At 39.7% G+C, this 27,417-nt stretch overlaps 1 protein-coding gene across 2 annotated transcripts in view; it reads left to right on the forward strand.

Annotated features, from left to right (window-relative positions):
• SNX24 (sorting nexin 24) overlaps positions 1-27,417 on the forward strand; it is a 157,862-nt gene that overhangs the window by 64,395 nt on the left and 66,050 nt on the right. For both annotated transcript variants that reach the window (XR_006201223.1, XM_042933913.1), the window contains exon 2: positions 23,304-23,387. Coding sequence is in view for 1 of the 2 variants with exons in the window: in XM_042933913.1 (XP_042789847.1) it covers positions 23,304-23,387 (84 nt within the window). In the remaining variant the exon portion in view is untranslated. The remainder of the gene's footprint in view (positions 1-23,303; positions 23,388-27,417) is intronic.

Genomic DNA, 27,417 nt, shown 5'->3' on the forward strand with positions numbered 1-27,417 from the left:
CACATGCTCTTCTGACTGAACCAGCCAGGTGCCCTGATCATGTATTTACTTAAATGCAAAACAGTGTACTCTTTCTGTAGCCTCTGCTTATGTTTAAAAATTTTAGGGGCACCTGGGTGGCTCAGTTGGTTGAGCCTCTGAGTCTGGGTTTCAGCTCGGGTCATGATCTCACGGTTTATGAGATTAGCACCCCCCTTTGTAAAGGGGTAACTTTGGGAGAGCCATGGCGAGGAGTAATGGACATATAGGGAGTGAATATTTGCTTCCCAAATGAAACTCATGTACTAGTTTTGGTTGGAGTTTCCCTACTTGTGCACCTTTTTTTTTTTTTTTTTTTTTTTTTTTCGATCCAGGAAGAGACTTTGTTAGAAAGTTGCCTTTAAATCTGTGTGTTGTGCCCTGTGGGGAATGCATGGCATGAGGTTCATGGTTGCACTGGCTCCGTGCGTACAAAAACACTATGGAGAGAGAAAAAATCTGTTCATGTCCAGGCAATGGGGGTGGTTTAATTATGAATGCCTAATACATGAAGCCTTAGAGAGGCTTGTGGAAAAGCTTTATCCTTGTTACCCTTGGGAACAGTGTGAGAGTCTTGAGATGTAGGCTTCGTTAGGTTAGTCCAGGCTCTAGGGAACAGGGGGGATTTGGGTTCTGCATTTTCACTTTCTCTATAGAGACCACATATGTCATATTACTAAGGGAAAATGACCCATACCGACAACAAAACACCTGCAAAATGATTACATTTTTGCAACCCAACACCTTTTCCTCAACTCATTGTTCCTGCTTTAAAGGAGTGAAACAAATTAAGTGATTATGATATATCATGTAACTAGGAGAATCTCTTTGTTTAGGGTAAAGAAATCAATATGAGAAGCTCTTGGAATAGCCTCCCCCCGCCCCCACCTCCTCCTTAGCACCTCCTTATATATGGGCTTAGAAATGCTGATTCTACAGAAGAATGACAGTGATACATGCTGAGGCCGGCCTCGTTAGGCTCCAAACTTCTGCCCGCTTGTCTGCCACTAGCATGTGTCCTATAGGGGCTTAGGAAGGATGGCAATTGGTTAAATACAGCAATTCAGTTGTGCATTTTTCATTAGACATTAGATGGACTTCGTTTTTAAACACTCGTGTATCCATGCGTTTTAAAAAGTAGGTTAACTGAAATTTAAGATAAACAAGAAATTTAAAGGAAAAGGTAAACAAAAATAGATGCTATTACTAAATTAAGTGCTGTGATACAGTTTCCAAGTCTGGAATTCTGTCTTCCCAGTGGGGCCCACTCTGACCATTCTATTTAACACGGCAACTTCCTGGGGAGCCTGGCAGCTCATTTGGTTAAGTGTCCAACTCTTGATTTTGGCTCAGGTCATGATCTTATGGTTTGTGAGTTTGAGCTCCACGTCGGGCTCTGTGGTGGCAGTGGAGTCTACTTGGGATTCTCTCTCTCTCTCTCTCTCTCTCTCTGTGGTGGCAGTGGAGTCTGCTTGGGATTCTCTCTCTCTCTCTCTCTCTCTCTCTCGTTCTCGTTCTCCCTCTGCTCCTCCCCCACTCGAGCACTTGAACACATGCTCTCACTCTCTGTCTCAAAATAAGTAAACCTAGAAATAAAATTGCAACTTTCCTGCAGCACTCCCAATGCCTTTTACCTAATTCTGCTGGCCTCACCCATACCAGATAATCACTTTCTAAAACACCCTGTATGATTTAGTTATTGTTTTGTAAATCTGTGGTTACCCATCTTCCCTGCTAGAATGTATGTTTCATGAGGGCAGAACTCCTTGTCACTTCACTTCACTGATACCTTGAGTTCAGACCCCTTGAACAGGGCTTAACATACTAAGTCCTTAATAAATACTTGGATAAAGTGATTGATGTCCTCATCATCATTGTCTTTACAGTGGGGCAGTTTTATTTATTTATTTATTTATTTATTTATTTAAGTTTATTTTTTGAGAGAGATGGACACAGCACCAGTGGGGGAGGGGCCGAGAGAAAGGGAGGGAGAGGATCCCAAGCAGGCTGCATGCTGCCAGCCCAGAGCCCAATGCAGGGCTCAAACCCACGAAGCTGCGAGACCATGACCTGAGCTGAAACCAAGAGTTGGATGCTTAATCAACTGAGCCATGTAGGTGCCCCTATTTATTTTTAAAATATTTATTTATTTTTGAGAGAGAGAGAGAGAGGTAGAGGGAGGGAGATTGTGAGGGGAGGAGGGGCAAAAAGAGAAGGAGACAGAATCCCAAGATGACCTGAGCCAGTCAAGAGTCAGATACTTAAGTGATTGAGCCACCCAGGCACCCCTACAGTGTGACAGTTTAAATTTTTTTAAATCTTTATATATATGAGGGAGAGAGAGAGAGAGAGAGAGAGCGAGAGCGAGAGAGAGCGCACAAGCAGGGGAGGGGCAGAGAGAGATGGAGACAAAATCTCAAACAGGCCCTAGGCTCTGAGCTACCAGCACAGAGCCTGATGCGGCGCTCGAACTCACGAACTGTGAGATTATGACCTGAGCCAAAGTCTCACACTTAACCGACTGAGCCACTCAGACGCTCCTACAGTGTGATAGTTTTAAACCAGGCTTCTATTGGGACAGTAAAAAACGTGATAAACATTTTTTTCTTGGGAAGAATTGAAATTCTGAGTTTAGAAAGAAGGCTGAGAATTCCACAATCTTAAAGAGCTTACGTCTTGTAGGTCTTATAGGTCCATTCTGTATGGACAGATCCCCTCTAACCCCTTTCTGTAGAACAGAAGCTTCTTTCTCCTCAACAGGAATAACAGAATACCTCTTTAGGATTCTCAATTGTAGAGTTGACACAATGGTCTGCAGCCTTTCATGGGTATAGAGCTTGTACCTCCCCACCTGCTCTCTGCCCATGTTTCAAAGCTGAGCAGTAGAGCTTTGAAGCTGACATGTATATTGCAGATTGCCTATAGTCAAACAGCCTTTACTTTCTGGGGTCCAGTAAAGACTCCAAGTTCAACATTGAGAGAACACAGGACAATCTTGGATCTCACCTTCTTGGTGCCTGTAGAAATATGGAGCCCAGGTCATTAGGAATGAGACCAGTAATTCTCAGCCATTCAAACTTACTCTTTACACCTTTTTTGGTTAAAAAAAAAAAATCTGTCTCTCTACACATGTATGTATATGTATATAGGTGTATGTATATCTACATAGAGAATGCTTTAAAGTTTTTGATCTTCTGAATTGTGTAGATTTTTGTAGTGAGAATATGTTTTTTAAGAAATGAGTGTAGTGCATTATGGTGCTTCAGTGTGTTAGAGAAATCAAGACAATTTATAGCCTCAGATTTCATTTAGGCTTGTAAGAAACACAGTGGTATTCAGGAAGATACTAGAACGTATGGAGTACCAACCGTATGCCAGGCTGGGTGCTAAGTGTTTCATATACCTTGTCTTATTTATTTACTCCATCACCAGCCCCAAGCAGTAGGTATTATCTTCCCTATTTTACATTTGAGGAAATTAAGGCTTCGAGTGGATAAGCAATGTCTACAACGAAACACCACTAGCAAATGGCAGATCTGGATGTCATTTGTATCTGACTCCAGACTGGTGCTCTATCTACCATATTGTGTATATGAATAGTACTGATTCATATACAGAATAGTACTGATTATTAAGAAGACTCGTAGTTTCTTTAAAAAGTAAACTACAAACTAGAAAAAAGGACTACTAGTTTCTATTTTTTAAGTTTATTTATTTATTTTGAGAGAGAAAGTGTGAGTGGGGGAGGGGCAGAGAAAGAGGGGGAGAGAGAATCCCAAGCCGGCTGTGTACTCCTGGTGCAGAGCCCACTGTGGGGCTCGGGCTCATGAACCTTGAGATCGTGACCTGAGCCAAAATCAAGAGTCAGACGTTCAACTGACTGAGCAACCACGTGCCCTGCCTCCTAATTTGTTTTTACTAAAGGGGCTGCATTTCAAAACTATTTTCATAGCTTCCGGGTTCTCATGAACAGTGTTCTTTTGACCAACAGCAACACAGTTTCTATAAGAAGCCATCTTATCTTGCACAATCTACCTCCATCATGTCTAACTTACTGATTGTTTTCCTAACAAAAATAACTCCTCTTACCCTTTTGCTGTAAGACTGCTGTGCTGGCCTAGGGTGTAGTCATGTTCTCTGCAGCATGTTGTCCCGCCATTAATTACTTGCTCACTCTTTCTGTCCCTCTTTCCTTCCTCGTTTATTTTGTGGATTCAACCTGTTCTATTGCCAGATGCCATTTAAGGCAGCGGACCAATAACAGTGAACAAAATAGATGACGTGCCTGCCCTTAGAGAATTTGTAATTTAGTGGGGAAACAGACAGTAAAACAACCAGCATTGTGTGTGTGTGTGTGTGTGTGTGTGTGTGTGTGTGTGTGTCTGGGGACAGAGAATGGTGGCAGCGAGAGTCTCTGATTTAGATGGAGTAGTTAGATAACACCTCTCAGAGAAGGTGACCATGTACAGCATTTGAACAAAATGAGGGAAATGCTTTTAAGTAGAAGAAGCATGTCAAACCCTAGAGTTGGGAATGTGCTCCATCCATTTGATAGTCAACAAGGACACTGGCGTAGCTGGACCGGGGTGAGGAAGACAGGTGTGCTAGAGAAATGGAGGAGGGGAGGGATGGGTTCTGGAGCTGGAGGGTGTAGGGGCCGGTAGTGCAGGTTAAGGACTTGAATTCTGTTCTGGGAGTGATGGAAATCCACTGGAAAGATTTAAGCAGGGCAGCGGTATGATCTGATAGAGGGTTGCCAAGGGCCACTTTGGCTGCTCTGAAACACACATTGTTTCAGGGCAAGAGTAGAGCAGAGAGACCAGTTGGGAGGTCGGCAGGTGAGATCTCAGGCCTGGAAGGAGAAAGACACTTTAGATTTGCCCAGGACCCAAAGGTTGGCAAAGACGCTGGCTCATGACTTGGATGACTTGTGACATTTTTCACAAAAGTCACAATATCCTCGTATACTGGGTTCAAGTGGACACTGTTTTATTGAACAGGTCATTTCTTTAAAAAAAATTTTTTTTAATGTTTATTTTTGAGAGAGAAAGACAGAGTGTGAGCAAGGAAGGGGCAAAGAGAGAGGGAGACAGAATCCAAAGCAAGCTCTAGGCTCTGAGCCATCAGCACAGAGCCTGATGCGGGGCTTGAACTCACGAACCATGAGATCATGACCTGAGCCAAAGTTGAAGGCTTAACCAACGGAGCCACCACCCAGGCTGCCCTGAACAGGTCATTTCTAAAGCATGACCTCCATTCTGAAAACCACTTGTTCAAGAGCTCTTGGGGAAGACCTGGAAATTTTGTTTGACCTCAACAGTATCATGAATCAGCAGTGAGACAGGGCTTCCAAAACCATACAGGTAGATACAGATCGCAGCTCTGGAATCTTTAACGCAGACTGAGCGAAGTCAGGATTCCTCTGGGACTTAGATGCCAGTCAAGTCTCTTCAGGAGCACATGATTCCCATTGGGTATTGACAGAGGTGGCTGCAGAGACCCACCATGTGTATGCACTGCAGGGTGAAGAAGTTCTGGTGATGGAGAGAAAAGTACTTCTCACTCGTAGAGATGAACGGATATGGTCAGTAAGTTACTCTCATGCGGGGTCATCTTTTCCCCTCTTAGTCCACCAAGACCTCTACCCTCCTTTATGCTGATAAAAACAGTTGTAGCCGTGACTCAATGTTGATAATGACATTAGTAGGTAAGACTCTTGTTTGGGTTCTTGCTAAATACCAGACAAGGGGGCAAATTATTCACATTGATAATCACATTTAATCCCAGCAATAGATCTGTTTGAAAGGTACTGTTGGCCCAAATCATGGAGTATTAGGACAGCTCAGAGGAGATCAGCAGGAAACACAGGATTCAAACCCAGGTAGTTTGATTGAAGAGCTAGAACTCTGACCCGCTGTGTTGTACTGCAAATCTGATGGGTGAAATAATTTCACACTTGTAATTTATGCATATTATGGGATAAATAGGTTTTTTTTATGAGTTGGAATACTTTATACTTATTCTATGAGAAAATCCGTGCTGAGTTTTAGAGTACTTCAACTATGAATTCTGGAGGTCAGTTCCATTCACTAAGTGGGGAAATGCCTCTTTCCTGAGTCCTGAATTCAACATTGTAGAAGAAACAATGACAATCTGTATTTTATCCAAAAGGTGGTCAGTACTGCAAGACCTGAACACCAAGTCATCTGGTGTTTGAGAGAAGTTTAATTTGGAAGGGGAAGGCTTTTAAAACACAGCAAAGGCTTCCGACTGCCTCCATGGTAAAACCATACACCCCAATGTGAACATCTCTTCCTACACGGTCCGATCCGGTCTTCTGGTTTTAAATGACATTCACACACTCTTGATGACTCCCAGATTTAGATGACTGACTAAGACCCAGGCTGTCAGTTCACTGCTGCTCAACATGGTCACATGGTGTTCTCCCATGCATCTCAAACTTAACATGGGGTGCCTGTTTCCTGGCAGCTGTAGCACTGGGGTCCCCGTTTCCTTGCGCTTGTAGAGCTCCTGTTTGCTGGACACAGACTGGTGGACGTATGGTCTTCCCAGCTCAGGATGGCTCCACCATCCTTCGTGTTGTTCAGGCCCCAAACCTCCCCATTATATTTGGTTCCTCTTTCTTCTTCCTTTGAGAAAATTAAAAAAAAAAATGTTTATTTAATTTTGAGGGGGAGGGGCAGAGAAGGGGAAGAGGGAGGAGCGAGAGAGAGAGAGAGAGAGCGAGCACGAGAGCAAGAGAGCCTCCCAAGCAGGCTCCACACTGTTAGTGCAGAGCCCGATGTGGGGCTCAAACTCATGAACTGCGCGAGGTAATGACCTGGACTGAAATCAAGAGTCTGTTGCTCAACTGAGCCACTCAGGCACCCTGGTTCCTCTTTTTTTAAACAGACTCCACTTTTCGTTGTCAGTCTGTGCTTTTCTTTCTGCTTCCATTCACGTCTTGGTGCCACCATTCAGACCTCTTTTACCAACTCTTCTCCCTCCTGATCACTGCAGGCACATAACATGTCAAATATCTCCATGGACCCCTCTGCCCACCCCCAGTATTCTCACTTCCTTCAGGCCTATGGTAAAGGGACTAATGGGCCAAGAATGTCTATACCCTAATCCCTAGACCCACGAATATGTCACCTTATGTGTAGAAAGGACTTCATACTTGTGATTAAGGTTAAGGACCTTGAGTCATCGAGGCTATTTTGTATTTTCTCAGTGAGCCCAGTATAATCACCTGAGTCCTTAAAAGTGGAAGAGAATGCAGGAAAGCAGGTAAGAGAAGTGTCACATGAGAAGGACTGCTTGGCTGGTTTTGAAGATGGAGAAAGCGGTCCATAAGCCAAAGATCACAGGCAGCCTCTAGAAGGTGGGAGCCGTGTACTAGGCTGACAGCCAGTGAGGAAAAGGGGACCACCATTCTACAAGTGCAAGGAAACGGGGACCCCAGTGCTACAGCTGCCTGGAAACAGGGACCACAGTCTTAGACCCACAAGGAGACGGAAACCTTTTCTCCCAGTGAACCACCGAAGGGAACACCGCCCCACCAGTACCTTGATTTTAGCCCCATGAACGTGAGGCAGAGAAGGCCGCCAGCCACACTGCCCTCCTCGCCCACAGAGCTGTGAGAGAAGAAATGGCACTTTGTGTTTGTGCAGTACGAGTAGAAAACTAATACAAGGTCTCTGCTCAGATATGACTTTCTTGGTTAGACCATTCCTGACCACCCTATATCACAGCCATACCCGCCCCCATCCAGGCCCTCTCTGTCCTCATTATCCTGATTTCTTTGGCCTCTGTAACACTTATCAGCTAATATGCATTTACTTGTGTGATTGTCTTTGTCTCCCTTCCATTCAAATGTAAATAAGCTTTTGATCTTCCTCTTGTTCACAGTTTCTTTTCCAGAGAGTAGAACTAAGCCCTATGCACTAGGTAATTGTTGTTGTTGAGCCTTTGAGTTTACTGTTTGTCTGCTTTCCAGCCTCTTAAAGAGGTGCTAGGCTTCCGGGATGAGGGCCCTACACTCACCTTCTGCCTCCTCTCACCTGCTGCCTTGGGACCTTTGCACATGATCTGCCTACTGCTTGCCCTTCTTCTTTGCCTACCTTTACCGTAGGTCTTTTCAGAAACATCAGCTCTTGAAAGAAACCTTCCCTGATTCCAGAGAGCAAATTTTGTCTTCCCTTATGTACATAGTTGTTGTTTTTTTTTTTAATAAGCATTTTAGAGATGTCTGGGTAGCACAATTGGTTAAGTGTCCAACTTCGGCTCAGGTCATGATTCACGGCTCATGAGTTCGAGTCCCACACTGAGCTTTCTGCTCTCAGCTCAGAGCCTGAGCCTGTGTCAGATTCTGTGTCATCTTCTCTCTCTTCCCCTCCCCTGCTCTCTCTTGCTCTCTCTCTCTCTCTCTGTCTCTCTCAAAAATGAATAAACATTTTTAAAAATTTAACATTAAAAAATTAAAAATAAAATAAAAATAAGCATTTTTATATTGAGTATAGCTCACATAGTTTTTTATACTTTTCCTTTATAGTTTGTATCATACCTCATAATTATATATTGTTTTGACTACTTTCTTAATTTCACTCTTTCTTCTATGTAGGCACCACAAAGGCTAGAATGATGGGTTTGGCTCACCACTGTTTCTGTAGTTAATGGATTGTGGGCTTTGGAACTCAGACTGTCTGAGTTTATAAATCCATTCCTAGTTCTGTGTCTTTAAGCTCTGAGCCTCTTTGTGGCTTGGTTTCCTCACATATGGAGTGGGAATAATACTGGTACCTACTTACCTCATAGGGTTTTGTGTGGATTAAACCAGTTAATAAATGAAAGTGCCTGGAACACTGCATAATACATAGGAAGCACTCAAAAAATGGTAGGGTTGCCTGGCTGACTCAGTCTGTAGAGCATGCAACTCTTAATCTCAGGGTCATGCGTTCAAGCCCCGGAAGGGGAGTGGAGCCTATTTATAAATAAATAAATAGCGACAATTTAAAAAAGGTTAGCTGCTGCTGCCTTTGTTCTTAATATAGAGCATAGCGAAGGGCTTGGCACGTAGAGATGCACAATAAATATCTGGGGAAATTCATTAAATGAATTTTGTAAGAGCTTGATGTTCGTGTTAAAAAATTGAATAATAATCATTTATTACATTTACCCCAGTAGGACTTAAGAAGGCAGAAAGTAGATTAAATTTGTCTTCTCATTGTAAAAATAATATATGCATGCTATCAAGAAAAATGCAGATTGCAGGGAAAATCATGATAATTTGTAATTCAACCACTCTGGCATCATTTTGATTTCCTTTGTCATTTGTTCTGCAGATTTGAGAGTCAGCAGCTTTGTATAGATAAAATATTTTCTCCTGCTTTTCTAACTAGTATATATTGCAAATGCTTTCTTACAACATTGTGGTAGGTTCTTTTTGGTGATGATTTTCTCCTTAGAAAAAGTCCAGTTTGTTTGGGGCATATAATACATATTATATGACGTCAATAGGAATACATGTGGCAAAACTTAGAGAGTGTGACTGTACTTTAAGTAACATGATTATGCTGGGGTGCCTGGGTGGCTCAGTCGTTTAAGTGTCCGACTTCAGCACAGGTCATGATCTCGCAGTCCGTGAGTTCAAGCCCTGCGTCGGGCTCTGTGCTGACAGCTCAGATCCTGGAGCCTGCTTCGGATTCTGTATCTCCCTCTCTCTCTGCTCTTTCCCTACTCACACTCTGTCTGTCTGTCTCTCTCAAAAGTAAATAAACATTTAAAAAAAGTAATAATATTGTACCACGTAGATAGTCTGTTTAAGGGGAAGGTATGGAAGACAGCAATGCCTAAAATTCTGGAAGGCACTGGAATGGAGGCTGGATGGAGGCTAGGATGGGACTCCTTGGCCTGGAGGGCCTCCTTTGGAAGCATAAGCCCTAGGGTAGGTGATCCTGCTCTGTGTAGTTGGTGCCTGGGTGAGGGAGGATTTAGGAAGGCGTTGGCTGTCATTGGCTTGGGAAAGCTGTGGAAAACAGGATGGGTTGATGGGTTGGAGGCAGATCGAAGAGTTGCTTTTTGCAGAAGCCATGAGCTTGTGATGAGGCGAGGCAGTTTACAGATGAGTAATTTGGGAGAAGAATGATAGATTCTTTTTGTTCTGCTCTATGACAAGCTCTTTCAGGCACAGATCTCTTCCCCAAGCAGCCTGTGAGGAAGGCTGGCCTACATGCTCCTGGAAACCATCGTGTGCTTCCTGCTGGACACTTTGTTGCCCACTTCATAATTAGCAATTACCTGTTCCATTTCAGAGCATCTTACAGAGCACCAAGACATTTATTAGCCAACAAACGAATATAATTCGACATCATTTTGTCATTCCTGTTTTATTAACGGAGATACTATGGCTCCAGGGTATTTAGAGTTTGGCACAAGTTAGAAAGTAGTGCAGATAAAAGGTATCTGTTTTCATTCCTGCAAAGCAGGTTACAAAAGAGAACAAATAAAGCTCATAAAGCATCTGTCTTTCAGAATGCTTCATTGTTTACCACCATATTTGATGCATTGCCACAACAATCAGGTAGGCAAAGGACCAGCACTATTTCCTTTTTACACAGTCTAAGTCAAAATTATATGCTGTTGAAACTAATGAAAAACTATGTTAGCCAATCAACATGTAATGACGTGATGTATTTGAGTGCACTTTTCCCCTCACCCTGAATTGACTGATTGGATTTACGGCATATAGATACAGCTTAAGAGGAAAAGAAAAATGAAGACTTCATAATCAAAGTCTGTGGAACGTGCAACTCTTGATCTCAGGGTTGTGAGTTCAAGCCCCACGTTGGGTGTAGAGATTGCTTAAAAATAAATTCTTTGAAAACCTGTAATTCTATAAACACTGGAAAACTGAAGAAAAACCTTTCCTTTACAACCAGAGAGATTTAAAACTAAAACATTTAGCAGAGACTTTGTCATTATTAGGATATCTGAAAGTAATGTTTATACACAGAAAAACTTTCAATACTATAGGAACGTGTAAAAGGAAAAACGAAATGTGTCTAATACCTTCCAGAACCATAAGTTAGTTGGAAGGTTGCTGATTTGTTTTAAGCACCCAGACTCTGAATAATATATTCTATTATATATATAGATATTATACTATATATTATATATAATATAGATATTATATAATATATAATATATATTATATTTACATATATTTATATAAATATATTTATATATTTTTATATATTTGTATATATTTATATATATATTTATATATAATATATAATTAGATAATATATAAAAATATGTATAATATATATTATATATAGTATATTAATATACTATATTATATAGTGTATATATATAGTATAATATATAGTATATATATAGTATAATATATAGTATATATATAGTATATATATAGTATATATAGTATATATAGTATATATATACTATATATACTATATATAGTATATATATATAGTATATATAGTATATATAGTGTATATATAGTATATATAGTATATATAGTATATATAGTGTATATAGTGTATATATAGTATATAATATAGTATATTAATATACTATATTATATAGTATATATAGTATAATATAGTATATTAATATACTATATTATATACTATATAGTATAATATATATTATATATAGTATATTTTATATATAATATACATATTATATATATAATATACTATATATAATATAATATATTCTCTAGAATAATATATTCTATTTCTTGATGTCTGAATCTTAGAAAATCTCTAGTGTCCCTCCACTTTGAAATAGGAACTGAGTTCACCCACCCCTGTCATACCTCCCCTCCACACTCAGTTTCTACTATGTGTATGATTTTAATCTCATTATTAAAAAAATCAGTATCATGACTTATATTTATTAAACATAATAAACGTAACTTGAACCATTTTCTTCATCCACCAATTTTTAGCAATAGCCTTTGATTACCAATGATATAAGATGAAAATAATTTCGACCCTATTTGGTTTCCTTCCCCATTCACCTCTTATTTTCTGCTGGTTATGCCATTACTTTTTATACTGAAAAAAGTATTTATAGTCCGTTCTGTAAAAAGAATTGTGTTGTATAGATTGATTTTAAAAACTGAGCACAAGAGTTGATGTTCCTGATATTATAATTATATATGTGTGTGTACATATATTTGTTTATATTTTCACTTTGTAATCAAGTGTTTGGAACTGTGGAGGATGAAATGTTGTCTTATAAATTATGAAATCTGTACTGCTCACTGGAGAGTGTTCTAAACATTATTTCAAATAGCCACTCTTGTCTTTATCTCATGCGTATTACATTTATTTTGCTTTATATTTATTTTGCTTTATGTTTGGAACTTTACATTGTATACCATTTTATCTGGTTGGTTTTCTTGGAATTTTTAGGCAGCCTTTTTTTTTTTTCTTGGCAGAGAAAGGCAAATACTTTACACCATCCTGAAACCTTCTTAACTATGATTGATATTCATCATACCTGTTTTCTTCTTGAAGGCATGTTTCTTGGAGCCCTCTGGCTTCTTATTCTAATTTAAATATTTTGGGGGATACAGAGCTGCCATTTTAGGATTTTTCCACCATTAAAAAAATGTTTTCAATGTTTATTTATTTTTGAGAAAGAGAAAGAGAGAGAGAGAGAGAGAGAGAGAAAGTGGGGGAGGGGCAGAGAGAGAAGAGGACAGAGGATCTGAAGTGGGCTCTGTGCTGACCGCAGAAAGCCCAGTGTAGGACTTGAACTCATGAACTGTGAGATCATGACCTGAGCCGAAGTTGGACACTTAATTGACTCAGCCACCCAGGTGCCCCTCCACCATTTTATTCTAGGTTAGGGCCACAAGTTTTTTGGCTTTTCTTGAAAAAAACTCCATTTTTTTAAGTTTATTTATTTTTAGTAAAAAAATTTTTAATGTTACTTTTGAGAGAGAGAGGCACACACACACACACACACAGAGTGCAAGTGGGGGACGGGTAGAGAGAGAGGGAGACACTGAATCCGAAGCAGGCTCCAGGCTCTGAACTGTCAGCATAAAGCCTGACACGGGGCTTGAACTCACAGACCACGAAATCAGGACCTGAACCAGAGTCGGATGCTCAACCGACTGAGCCACCCAGGTACCCCAGGTTTATTCATTTATTTTGAGAGAGAGAGAGAGCAAGAGGGGCAGAGAGAGAGAATTCTAAGCAGGCCCCACACTGTCAGTGCATTGCCCGATGTAGGGCTTGAACTCATGAGCCATGAGATCATGACCTGAACTCAAACCAAGAGTCGGACACTTAACTGACTAAGCCACCCAGGTGGCCTGAAAAAAATTCCATTTTTAAGCAATAACATCAAAGAAAATCCCATCAGAATCTACATAATCCATAAAGTGCTCCTGTGTGTCTGAAAAGAGCACTTTACTTTCTTCTTGGTGGAGAATTTGCCTGGATGTGGAATTCTGTGGTAAAGATCATTCGCCATCAAACTTTGAAGGTATATGCCGCTAAACATTTGCACTGGGTTTTCTGTGGATTTCTGGAGGCTCTTTTGTTTCTCTGTGTACCAAGTACTTCAACCCCAAATGCTTTCTTTGTAGAAACAAGCAACAAAGTAACTTGTGAGAAAGCAGTCTCCATGTGGCCATGAAGCTGCCATGATGCTTCCTGCTGGAGAAGTCCTCAGCCTCCTCTGGATAGTGGCCACTTTATAATGTTGCCTTTCTCTACATTCATTTACTGTGTCCATGGATCATAGGCTCTGATGATGACAAAAACAATGGCTGGCCTTGTATATTACTTTTGACATATTTTTTGATATATACTTTGATGTGTATTTGTTATTTTATTATATATTATCTATTTTATATATCAAATATAAATTATATTTTAAAAATTTTAAATATGTTACATATATTTAAAACTATATTAACTATAAATGCATAAAAATAATTATATAAAATATGTAAAAATATATTACTTTCATATATTTTTGAGTTCTTAGTTTTGATTCATCTATCCCTTGACAATTCTACAGCTTTTTTTTAAATATTTTTTTTATTTTTGAGAGAGAGAGAGAGAGAGACAGAGCACGAGTAGGGGAGGGGCAGAGAGAGAGAGGGAGACACAGAATCCAAAGCAGGCTCCAGGCTCCGAGCTGTCAGCACAGAGCACGACACGGGGCCCGAACCCACAAACCATGAGATCATGACCTGAGCCAAAGTCAGACGCTTAACCGACTGAGCCACCCAGGCGCCCTGACAATTCTACATCTTCATTAATTTTTTCAAAAAGTATGGGTGGGCCGTTTGTTTTCTGAGTTTGCTCACAGCTAAGATGGCCTTTTTGTGCCTTTTCATGTGAATAATAATGCGTCTGACTTTGGCTCAGGTCAAGATCTTGGGTCTCTGGGTTCAAGCTCTGTGTGGGCTCTGTGCTGACAGCTCACAGCCTGGAGCCTGCTTTGGATTCTGTGTCTCCCTCTCTCTCTGACCTTTCCCAGCTCATGCTCTGTCTCGCTCTCTCTCTGTCTCTCTCTCAAAAAAAAATTAAAATAAAACGTTAAAAAATAATAATAATCCAGAGTAGGTAACTGTCTTATTTTTCCCTGGGATATGGTCATTTCTTTTGATCTTCCCAACTTAGGAAACTTAGACTTCCTTTGATTTGATATTTGCTTTTGCTGTAATTTTGCTTGTGTTTTTTTTTCTTCTTTCTTTGGAGATTTTTCTTATTTTTGGGGGGGGGTCTTTTTGGTATCATGAGTTTTCTTTGCAAAGAAGCATCATGTTTAAAAACATTTTTTTAATGTCTGCTTATTTATTTCTGAGACAGAGACAGATCATGAGTGGGGGAGGGGCAGAGAGAGAGGGGGAGACAGAATCTGAAGCAGGCTCCAGGCTCTGAGCTGTCAGCACAGAGCCAGATGAGGGGCTTGAATGCACAGACCGCGAGATCATGACCTGAGCCGAAGTTGGTTGCTCAACCTACCGAGCCACCCAGGGGCCCCAAGAAGCATTGTATTTAAAAACTACACACACACATTTACTTATGCCCAACTCTTACAGCACTGTTTGATAGTGGCAATTATTTAGAGAATTCTTCTTATTCCTTAAGCAGTAGTTTATCTGAAACTGCATCTTTTTCTCAAAATACTTTAAAATGTATGAAATGTACATATTTTCAAAGGCATGAGAACAGTTATTAGCAGTTTTCTGCAGCCACATATAGTACAATTAAATTAATAATGTCTGTCACTTCATTACTGTGGCATCTTAGAGGAAATATGATTGAAGGTTCAGAATAAGAACAAATTAAATTTTTATACAAGCATTATTGAATTGTATACTTAGTCATTGAATGTCATAGTCATTTATAATTAGAGGGTTTAGTACCATCTTCCACTCATAAAAAACTGTCGGGTGAATTCATACCTGTTATAAGCCAGGCCCCCAACAGGCACACAATTAATGGCTTTTTTAGAGATGTAATTTTTTAAAGTTAATAACAACCTTTTAAATTTTATCTTTCTTGGGGTGCCAGTTGTGTCCGACTTCATCTTAGGTCATGACTTTGCTGTGCATGAGTTCAAGCCCTGTGTTGGGCTCTGTGCTGACAGCTCAGAGCCTGGAGCCTGCTTTGGATTCTGTGGCTCCCTCCCTTTCTGCTCCTCCCCAACTCATACTCTGTCTCTGTCTCTCTCAAAAATAAACATTAAAAAAAGAAAGCTTAAATTTATTTTTTCTTTCTTGCTCATTCAAGTCAAGAAAGAGAATATTTCAGAGCATCTGGGTGGTACAGTTGGTTAAGTGTCAGACTATTGATTTTGGTTCAAGTCATAATCTCGTGGTTCATGAGATCAAGCCCCTCATCGGGCTCTGCCCTGACAGTGTGGAGCTTGTTTGGGATTCTCTCTCTCCCTCTCTGTTCCTGCCCTGTTCACACATACAATCTCTCTCTAAAAATAAATAATGAAACATTAAAATATTTCAAACCCAGAGTTGACTTCAACCCTGAGTTAATATTTGGGCCATGTTTTTCTAACTGAGCAAGTATTAAAACATATAAAAGAAAAGTCATATTTTAAGCAGGTACTTGTCATTTGTGTGTATCTCATGTTCTCAGCATAACAATTTTTATTATTATTTTTTACATTTATATATTTTTGAGAGACAGAGCACAAGTGGGGGAGGGCAGAGAGAGGAGGAGACACAGAATCCGAAGCACGCTCCATGCTCTGAGCTGTCAGCACAGAACCCGACGTGGGGCTTGAACTCACAAACTGTAAGATCATGACCTGAGCCCAAGTTTGACGCTTAACTGACTGAGCCACCCAGGAGCCCATCAGCATAACCGTTTTGTAACCCAGACAATGTGGAACACTGGACTGTAAGCTTTATTTGTGTATACAGTCCCCATCTGTATTTGGAAGGTTTTAAGTTATTTATTAGATACTTTTAGCATGTTAAAGGAAAAGCTTTATTTTTGCTTTCATTGGAAGTGAATAACTTTGTAGAGTACAAATTTCTGAAGGCAAGAGACTGTTCAACCTGGAATATAGGTTAAGTCTTTCTTTAGCTTAAGTTTATTTTATTTCTTAAAATAAGTTCCTGGAAAATCGGGTGTACACCCAAATTTTGAAATATTTTATCCTTGACTTTAGTTTAATTTCAGAGATACTATCACAAAGGAAGAAAATTGCCTCTAACATGTAATCATACCATACTTAGGAATGGAAATAGTGTCTTTAAAGTTGTATCTACATATTCCATATTCTCTATATATGTACATATAATATATATATGTATTATATGTATTCCATATATTCCATATCTTTTTAGCAGGTTTGTAACTTAGTAAATATAAGTGGGGGTAAATTTGGCAAAATTTTTGGTAATTTATCTTGTGTTCGTCTCTGTGTGTAAGTCTGTTTACCGAAATAAGGAATATATTAATACATATAAAATATATGTACATATGTTATAAAATGTATACGTATATTCCATATGTACATATATGTGTACATATATAATATACGCATATACATATAATGTGGATTATATAATGTTATATAACACATATATTTTATAGTATAGATACACATATAATGCATTCATTGTATATTATGTATTGTGTTATATATAATATGTATAATATATATGTACATGTATAGGTACATATATAATATATACGTTATTTTATATATGTATACATATATGTACAAATATACCTAAACATATACTGCTGGCCCTTGAGCAACATGGGTCTGAACTGTGGGTCCACTTATATCTGGATTTTTTTTTAATAAATATAGTATAGTACTTTAAACATATTTGTTCTTCTTTATGATTTTCTTAACAACATATTCTTTTCTCTAGCTTACTTTATTATAAGAATACAGTGTATAATGTACACATAACATACAAAATATATGTTAATCAACTGTGTTATCAGGAAGGCTTCCAGTCAACAGTAGGCCATTCATAGTTAAGTTTTGGGGGAATCAGAAGTTATATAAGGTTTTTCTCTGCGTGGGGGGGAGAGGGCTGGTTCCTCTAGCCCCTGCACTGTTCAAGGGTCAACTGCATAAACATGCATAGAGACACACATATATAAACATAGACATATATAAACACAATAAATATGGGACAGAATAGTACAGTAACTTGTACTGTAACTTAGTACCTTATACTTTTAGGTAACTTAGTATCTACCTCAGGGTCCTAATTAAAGTATGGTAACAGTTGTACGTAGGAGTACTATGTAGCCATTAGAGAATTAGGTATTTCAAAATGTGCTGATAAGATGTTCAACATGTATTAAATAAATAAGGTAAAAAATAAGAATAGTGGAAGTAGTACAACTGTGTGATGGGGCTCCAGTGTGTAAGAGAATAAAACAACTTCTATATACATGGGTACCTACAGAGCTTATATGTATGCGGACAACTTCTGAAAGGATATTTGCGATCCCTCTTGAATTGGCAAGGACTTATAAAGTCTCTTCTGTAAGAAACTTCTACTTTTAAGTTTACAGTATGAACTTTTTGAAAGTTTTCCCCCATCAGTACATTTTTTTTTTGTTTTTTTTTGTTTTTTTTTTTAGAAAAAACCATACACGCTAACATTTGGAACCACAGTATAAAGAGATCGAGGGGGTAGTGTGAGCACAGAGCCTGGTAGGAGGAGGTAATATAAAAAAAGCACCTTGTACTCTGCAGAGTTGTATGCTTTTTATATAGATCATTGGTCTGATTCCATTGACAGGGGCACAGCCTCCAAACAGTTGAGGGTAAAGACCTCAGGACACCACCATTCCTGTCCCTGCCAGGTGTCTTCACGTAGCACATATTTCTATGATGTTTAAAAACATGAGTATATGTGCATTGAATCACTCTTATTTGGTTATTTATAGAAATACTTGAGAAATTTGGTATCAGACTGACCTTTCTTTTCTACTTAATGTCTCTTTTTTTTTCCTCTGGCTGCTTTTCAGATTTTCTGTTTCTTACTGGGTTTAAAGAATTTGGTTATGATTTGCCTTAGATTTTTTATTTTTCACATGTTTCTTGTAGTTGGATCCATTGATCTTGTTGGGTCTTTGGGGCTATAGTTTCCATCCAATTTGGAAAATTTTGGGTCATGATTTCTTTAAATTCATTTGTCTTTTCCATCAGCCCTGTCTCCTCTCTCTCCTCTCCTGTGGGGACTCCTAGTATACATACATTCTGCTGTTTCAGGATGTTCCATGGTTTCCTGAAGCTTTGTTTGTTTTTTAGTTTTTTTCCCCTTCTCTTTTTCATTTGGCATAGTTGCTGTTGGTGGATCTTTAAGATCACTTACCTTTTCTTTTGCTATATCTAATCTGCTGTAAATCCCATCCATTGTATTTTTGTGATAATCACAGACATTGTTGATTTCATCAGTGGGACCCAGACTTGCTGTGTGTGTTTTTATTATCTTCCATGGATATGGTCAACCTTTCCTTTGGATACTTAAGTGTAAGAAATTACCTTCTAATAATGATTTTAATCCGTTTGTCTACTAATTTTATCACCTTTGTCATTTCTACATCAATTTCTCTTGATTGGTTTTTCTTATTATGATTGTATCTTCCTGCTTCTTTTTGATTGGATGCCAGGCACTGTAAATTCTATCTTGTTGGGTACTAGTATTTTTATATTCCTAAAAATATTCTTGAGCTTTGTCTTGGCATGTGGTTAAGTTACTTGGAAACAGTTCGTACTCTCTAGGCATTGCCTTTAATGTTGTTTTTTGGGATTTGTGTTTGTTTGTTTTATTTGTTTGTTTATTTATGCTGCACTAAAAGAGCCTTTAGTCTACAGTTAATTTTGTCCCACTGCTGAGGCAAGACCTTTTTGAGAACTCTAACTAGTGCCTCATGAATTATGAGGTTTTCTACCCTGACGTTTGGGAACAGGCTGTATGCCCAGTTGTCTGTCAGCTCTGAGCACTGTGTCTTCCCGTCCTTTGGTAAACGTGTCCAGTCCCTTGTGTTGGGGGGGATTCAGCTGAATGTTGGAGGGAGAGACCACTGGCAGGTCACCGGAGTCCTCTCTGTGCACCTCACTCTTGTCCAGCATCCTGTCCTCAGAACTTGCTTCCCCTCACACCCACCAACTGCACCCTAACTCAGGGGACCTCAGGGCTCTGTTTGGGGTAACCATAGGGCTCCTTTTTGTTTCTTTTGTGTCTCACTTTTCTTCATTTCCTCGTGTCTAATGTCTTGAGAGCCATCTTTTCCACATATTTTGCCCAGTTTTGAGTTGTTCCACGTGGGAGGGTCAATCTACTCCCTGTTACGCCTTCTTGAACAGAAGTGGAAATCACCCCGCCCTAGATTTTAACTTTAAAAAATTGCGGGAGAGGCGCCCGGGTGGCTCAGTCAGTTAAGCGTCTGACTTTGGCTCAGGTCATGATCTCATGGTTTGTGACTTCGAGCCCTGTGTCGGGCTCTGTGCTGACAGCTGAGAGCCTGGAGCTTGCTTTGGATTCTGGGTCTCTCTCTCTCTCCACCCCTCACTCGCTTCGGCTCTCTCAAAAATAAACATTAAAAACAATTTTTTTTTAAATTTTTAAGCAGAAATTAAAAAAAAAAAGTCCTTGTCCACCTACTCCTAGTCTGAAATTCCAGAGGCAGCCACATTTACCTTTTTCCTGGTATTTCTCTCCAGATGTTGTAGCTCTCACCTTTCTCAGAGCATGCTGTCTGAAACAGCACCCTGTTCAGTTGTGTCTCATTACCCTGATGCCTTGTTCTTCACGTGCTTATTTCCTGACCTCACCATATTCATTCATGTGTTTATAGTCAGCCTTCCTCACCAGATAGACTGTGTGTGCCATGAAGCCTGAGCTCCTGTCCCTTTTGTTCACTGCTGAATCCTCAGAGCCTAGAGCAACCCCTGGGTACATTGTAGTCCCTCAAGCCCCTCAGTAAATATCTGCTAAAGACATGAGTGAATCAAACAAATCCTGTGCTTTTGCTTTCCCAGCCTCTGCCTGTGCTGTCCCAACCTTAGAGGCAGGTAACAGCCTTGAGGAGTTTGCCAGGAAAACAAAGCAGGGAAAAAGATTTTCCAGGCAGCAGGGACAACATGTATCAGAAACTCTTAAAAAAAAAAGGAGTGGGGTGGAGGGTGCTGCCATGGATTTCAAGAAAATAAGATTAAATAAAATTTTTTTAATGTTAATTTTTCAGAGATAGCGCATGCACACACACACACACACACCTGCAAGTGGGGGAGGGGCAGAGAGAGAGGGAGACACAGAATCCCACACAGGCTCCAGGCTCCCAGCTGTCAGCACAGTGCCCGACCCAGGACTCGAACTCACAAACCACAACACCATGACCTGAGCCCAAGTCGGATGCTCAACTGACTTAGCTACCCAGGCGCCCGCAGAAAAATAAGATTTATGACATTGATGCCATTTCTTCACATCGTTCTGGAAATTCTGATTAACCAACTTCCTTTCCAAAATATTTTCCCAGAATTTAAAAGAAAAACCCCTAACAATATTAGGTATATTGTACATTTTTTTTAATGGCAACACGGTACAAATAGTGGCGTGAAAATGTACCACACACGGTGTCTGTGTGTGTGTGTGTGTGTGTGTGTGTGTGTGTGTGTCCACCCGCCCCGCCACCCACCCACACCGTCGCGCCCCCCTGGACTGACTGACTGAAAAGTAACTGTGGAACTTAGTAATGGAGCCGTCTGGTCGATAGAAGGGATGACATTCCATGAGGCAGCCACTGTGTGATGTGTCTTATCCCTGGCCTTCAAGAGGGGTGACCCTGAGGGCTGACCCAGTAGGTTGAGCCTTTCTGAGTCTTCAACACTCTCCTTCTGTGTATCCAGCAGCAAACATGCCAATTAAAGTGGTCTTTTTTGGTTTGGGTGTTCAAATTTTTGTTTCCATGCTGATTAGTTAACCTACAGTGCAATATTGGTTTCAGGAGTAAAATACAGTGATTCATCACTTCCATACAACACCCAGTGCTCATCACAAGTGCCCTCCTTAGTGCCCATCCCCCACCCACCTCCCTCCACCAACCCCTCAGTTCTTTATCTACCATGGTAGGTTTTGCGATGAAGCCTCATGTAACTGGACTCAGAATATAACTTCAATTGTCTCATGCAGTTCAGCAGATGGAAACTACTTTCATTGCCTCCACACTGTCCTGCTTTAACTCTGGGACCTGACACTAGAAAGGGATTCTGCATCCTATTAACCAAGCCCGGACATGGGAGCTGTGCTTCTTTTGTTTGTGTTTCTCAGGGTGTATTCCTCATCGGATTCCCGGCAGCATCTTTGAAGGAAAAGAATTTTCTTTATTGAATTAGTGACCAATTTTTTTTCTAAAAAAATAATATACATATATATGAGACTTTGAAGCATATGGATATGTTTTGAGAAGAAAATAGTTTCTGTTTTCACTAATTGACCAAAGAAAAGTATATTTGGGGAGGTTTCCTGAAAAACCAAATGTTAGTATAAAATATTGATTAAATTCATAAATATTTACCATTTGCTTGATAAAAGCACGTTTCTTAAACGGAGTCAAAGAACAGACGACTTTGTTTCTGATTCGAAGAAGTACAAATATACAAATATTTTGTGTTTGGTGATTTAATTTTGTCTTTTCAAATAAGTAATACATATAAGGTAGAAATACAGAGCCAGAGGGGATCTGATTTCATAATCACGGCATTGTGACCTCATATTTCATGTGCTACCGTTAAGTAGTTTTCTTTAGGGTTAAAGTAAGCATGTTTTAACACTCTTTCGTGTCTTGTGACCTCAAGTTTAGCTTTTTCCAGAAGGGTGACTGAAAGAGGAAATAGGCTTACTAAGTAATTGAGCAGTGTTCCTTCATCTTGGTGTTGACCACATCTCGCTCAGCAGAACAGGAGTTCAAGACAAACTCTTGAAAATAACAGATCACCTTCTCTTCCATTCTTGCCAAGCATCCTTCCCCCACCCCACCTTAACATTGTGTTTTCATGAGGATTTCACAATATCTCTCATCCCTTGTTCCCAGTCTTGACCCCAATGACCTAAGAATCAAGAAAATGTCATGTTAGTGCCTACTAATTAGCGCACCCAGAGAGCCTTTTCTTCTGGCCTTTCAACCTTCTGGAGGTAGGAACGCAAGCTGTCACTGGCATCATGCAGGGAAAATGAGCCTTTACTACGTTTTCCCTGTTTTGCAAACAGCGGAATAAGCCCAGCTGAGGCTAGAGATGAATATGCAGGTTAGGAAGAAATTAACCTAAAATGCACTGCTGTTTGCCTGATTGTCTTCTAGGTGACACAGCATGGCCGGGCGTCGAAATACCCACCCGTAATGGAATGCTCCAGCCTGCTGTGTCTGCCAGACTCTCGCTGTTGTCACACAATTTGTTTCAATACCATCATACTCATTGGTGAAATAATTTTAAGGGAGGAATGTGCTCTGATTTAAAAAGTTTAAGGAGCATCCGAATGCATTTAAGTTTCTGTTGTTTTTAGACACGTTACAGGGAGACCTCACTTGGTACTAACTAAAGCATTTGGCTGGAATGCTCATTAATCAGTGCTGTTGGACCAGGGTCTCCTGAGCCTTCTGGGTTTTGGGGGCTCAGCTACTGTAATTAAAGGGATGAAATATATCATGGTCACAAACTTACCACATCAGACAACTGAGGGGTTTGAACTGGTGGAATTAATCTTTTTTTAAATTTCTTTTCTTTAGGTGTTTAAGATAGAAGTACTAATGAATGGAAGAAAACATTTTGTTGAAAAAAGGTACAGCGAATTTCATGCCTTGCACAAAAAGGTAACTTTTTTTCCCTTTTTCCTTGTATGTTAGATGCTGTAAGGTTAAGACTGTTCTCTGTGTTTTCTGAGAGCATTAACAGTTCCTGGAACAATACAGTTTCTTTTATCATGACTGAGGTTTTCTTTTAAAATAAATTATTCAGTCCCTTAAAGGTGTGCTTTTTTGAGTAAGTGGGTTTTCTGTTAAGGTCTTTTACATAAATGGATGTGAGGGTGTAAGCTCTTTGGGTGTTATGGGTTCACAAAGAATAAGACTGAGGCCTTATTTCATCCATGAAATACACTTAATGTGCTTTACAAAAAGGAAAGAAAGAAGCAAATGATGACTTTACAGGGAGAAATTTATTAAAATCAACTTACAGGTATCTGGAAAAGTATTATGCATGTCACATGTATCCAGGAGCATTTGGGGAAAATGTAAAAGGAGAACATGCCCAATCCTTTTGAATTGTAAAGGCCACTTTGTAAGATTGGCGTTCGAGTTCTTGGATTCATTTCATTAAAAGTCTGAGATAAAAGAAACAAGAATTCAAAAGGAATGGCTGAGTTTGGGGAGAAATGGTAAAGAATAGAAGAGTGAATACTTTTTATTTTCTGACAAAATTTAATGTTTTGCAGGCTAGAAATTATTTTTGGGGTGCTGACATTACCTTAATATATATGTGTGTGTATATATATATAGTGTGTGTGTCTATATATGTATACATGTATATATATGTATATATGAGTATATAAACACATGCATGAATATGCACACACACGTAAATGTATGCCATAATTCATTTTCTTCACTTCTGTTACTTTATTAGCTAAGAAGTTAGATGGGAAGATACTAAGTGAATATGTTAAGAAAGAGAGTCTATTCTTTTAATTTTATTAAAGACCTCTTAAATGTTCTGGAAATTATCAGTACATAAATCATGTGACAGTGTGCTTACTCTATATTAAAAGTTCTTTAGTTATTTTTTTTTTAAGTGAATTTCCCCACTTTTCTTTTTTTTAAAGTCAAGAGAATGGAGTATTCAGTATAAACTTTAACAGGATATTATTGAAAAATCAGTGAAACTGTTTCCCTCTGTACACTTTTCTCTTAGGATGGCAGGGGATAACATAAAAGTCATTCCTCAATTAAAATTTTGTTAAATCCAGATTCACTTCCAAAAGAAAGAACGCAGGTGTGTACAGATTTAAACCAGACGTTGCTGTTAGCTTTTAGGAAAGCTCCAACCTAGGAGTCTGAGAGAGGAACAAACCTGGAGTCTGGGTCTCCATGCCTTCGCGAGGGCTTCTGTTTTTGTTTGCTTGTTTTTCACGGAAGCAGATCCCAGGGAGATTTCTGCTGGGCACCTCCTGCAATAAATTCTGACGCTAAGATTAAAACCAGATCTCAGCCCCCTGCTCAGCCTCTGATGCCCAGGGTACGGACTAGGGCGCCTGTCACATGCAGGCTGCCTTCCTAACCTCCTAGCTCACCATGACCTCGACACAACCCAGCTGTCCCCAGCAGATATTCCAGGAGCAGCTCCACACCAGGCACAGCTGGGTGACTGCCAATTAGGCCCGCCCCGAGCGAGAGCCTGCCGTGCTTCTAACCAGTGCAGGGTCGTTCCCCCTGTGCTCTTCTCGAACAGGATTTTATTTTCTCCCCAGCGATTATAGGCAGTTCTTAGATACTCAGAGTCAGAAAAAAATTCCTGGGTTTTCTGGGAATCTTGTCTCAATTTCTGCATTTCGGTTAAGAAGGTTAGCTATTCTTACAATCATATAATCAGGCCTACCAGAGTTGAGAGAGTAAAAATTCTCAAACGTCTCAATTTTGTGTGTTTAAAACATCCTGGCTGGTACATAGAGATAAAAATGGCTTTGTGAGGCAGAGTTTTAGTTACGGATTTACTTGCCCCATTGCGATCGTATTAGATTTGGCTAAAAGGTTACCATAGAAGCTAGTTAAGCACAAATCATGGTAGTAGTGTGTGCAAAAAACAGAAATCTGTCTTCTTGAGTCTACAACTGTGTTAAGGATTGAAATCAGCCAAAAATTTACTCAGAATCCACAAGCTCTACTGATCGCTGCTGCATGTGGTACAACTTGACCTTTGTATTACATTTTGATACCCCAGTTTCCGTATTTGAATTCTGTGATGTGTTCCGAGTGCTATGTCTTTTTAAGATTTTATTTTTAAGCGATCTGTACACCCTGCACGGAGCTCGAACTCACAGCCCTGAGATCGTGAGTCACACGCCCCAGTGACTGAGCCAGCCCAGCGCACCTTGGGTGTTACATTTTTATCGAAAATATTTCCCTTTTAAATTCAGTCAAGTCTATTATGTAGTTTTCCTGCAATCCTCAACTATTTCTGCGCCGTGTGCAATTTGCTGTGCTGCTAGTGTCCTGGTTTTTCCGAAATTTTACTTTTACTTCTCACTTGTTAAAAGTGTTTGGCCAGTGTCCCCAAGTTAATTCTAAAATGATAAATGTGCTATTAACAGGTGCTTTGCATCTTTAGAATAACAGGGGCATAGCTCTTCTCTGTGCCTCAGACAAAAATGCTTCCTGGCTTATTGTCAGGCTAATTTTGAGGCAGAAGGTGAGACTGTTACCCATTTCACAGTTCATCTGGTTGTCTAAAGAAAGTTCTTAATGATTATCACTTCTCCCAAACTTTAATAATTGTTTTTTTTATAATTTTATTTTTTTTTAATTTTTTAATGTTTATTTATTTTGAGAGAGAGAGAGAGAGAGCAGGGAAGGGGCAGAGAGAGAGAGGGAGACCCAGAATCTGAAGCAGGCTCCGTTACTGTCAGCACATAGCCCAGTGCAGGGCTCGAAGTTATGAACCATGGAGATCGTGACCTGAAGCATGGGCTGAAATCAAGAGTCAGACACTTAACCACCTGAGCTACCCAGGCGCCCCTATACAAAAACATTATCCCATTCGTTGACACTTTTCTCAGGATTTCTTTCTATTTTGGGGGAACATTCAAGAGGTGTTTTTTTGTTTTTTTCATTTTTTTCACACTATAAAGCTAAACCTTGCAGGAGGTTTGGGGACAGGGTAAATAACCCATTGTTACCCACACATATTTCTACTCTGCTACCATAATGGCTGTTTTCCTTCTTTTCTTGAAGTTTTGTTTTTGTTTTTGTTTTTAAGATTTTATTTTTAAGCATTCTCCCTACCCAACGTGTGGCTCGAAATCACAACCCTAAGATCAAGTCAATTACTCCACCGACTGAGCCAGCCACGTGCCCCTCTCTTCTTGAATTTTTTAGTAAAGCAAATGCTGCTGGACTAACCATGTTCCTGCATGGTGGTAATTATGGTGTCGAAGTTAAGTGTGTAGGCTCTGGAAGCAGAATTTTCCTGAGTCTGCCTTTACCTCTTCCTGGCTGTCAAGTTCATGGAGCAAGTTACAAGATCTTTCTGTGTCTCACGTTCCCCATTTGGAGAATGGGAATAATTACAGTACTAACGTCATAGGATTATTTTACAAACTAAATGACATTGTGTGTGCATCATATGGTAAACTTCCAATTATTGATGGCTTTCATTAGATATAATATTTTCCATATTCAGGGTGGTTTCCTTATGCTAGATTGCAAAAAGAAGCTTTCTCTGTCAAAGGATTTGCATATATCCTACCACATTTCTTTCCAGAATGGTTATAGCAGATTTAAAATGCAGCCAGCACATTGGAAAGTACCACAAAATCTCATTGTGTTTGAATATTACCCCCCAAAATTATATTTATTTACTTTAGCAAACAATGTATGTTGCCTTGTTGCTGTTGTCATTGGTGTGTCTTAAGTTTGTTTAGAAGGTGTATTCCCTGGGTGCCTGGGTGGCTCAATGGGGTTAAACATCCGACTTCAGCTCAGATCACGATCTCACCATTCTTAGGTTCGAGCCCCGCATCGGGCTCTGTGGTGACAGCTCAGAGCCTGGAACCTGCTTCAGATTCTGTGCCTCCCTCTCTTTGCCCCTCTCCTGCTTGTGCTCTGTCTCTCTCTCTCAAAAAAAAAAGAA

Source organism: Panthera leo, chromosome A1, assembly GCF_018350215.1.
Source record: "Panthera leo isolate Ple1 chromosome A1, P.leo_Ple1_pat1.1, whole genome shotgun sequence".
Classification (NCBI taxonomy): Eukaryota; Metazoa; Chordata; class Mammalia; order Carnivora; family Felidae; genus Panthera; species Panthera leo.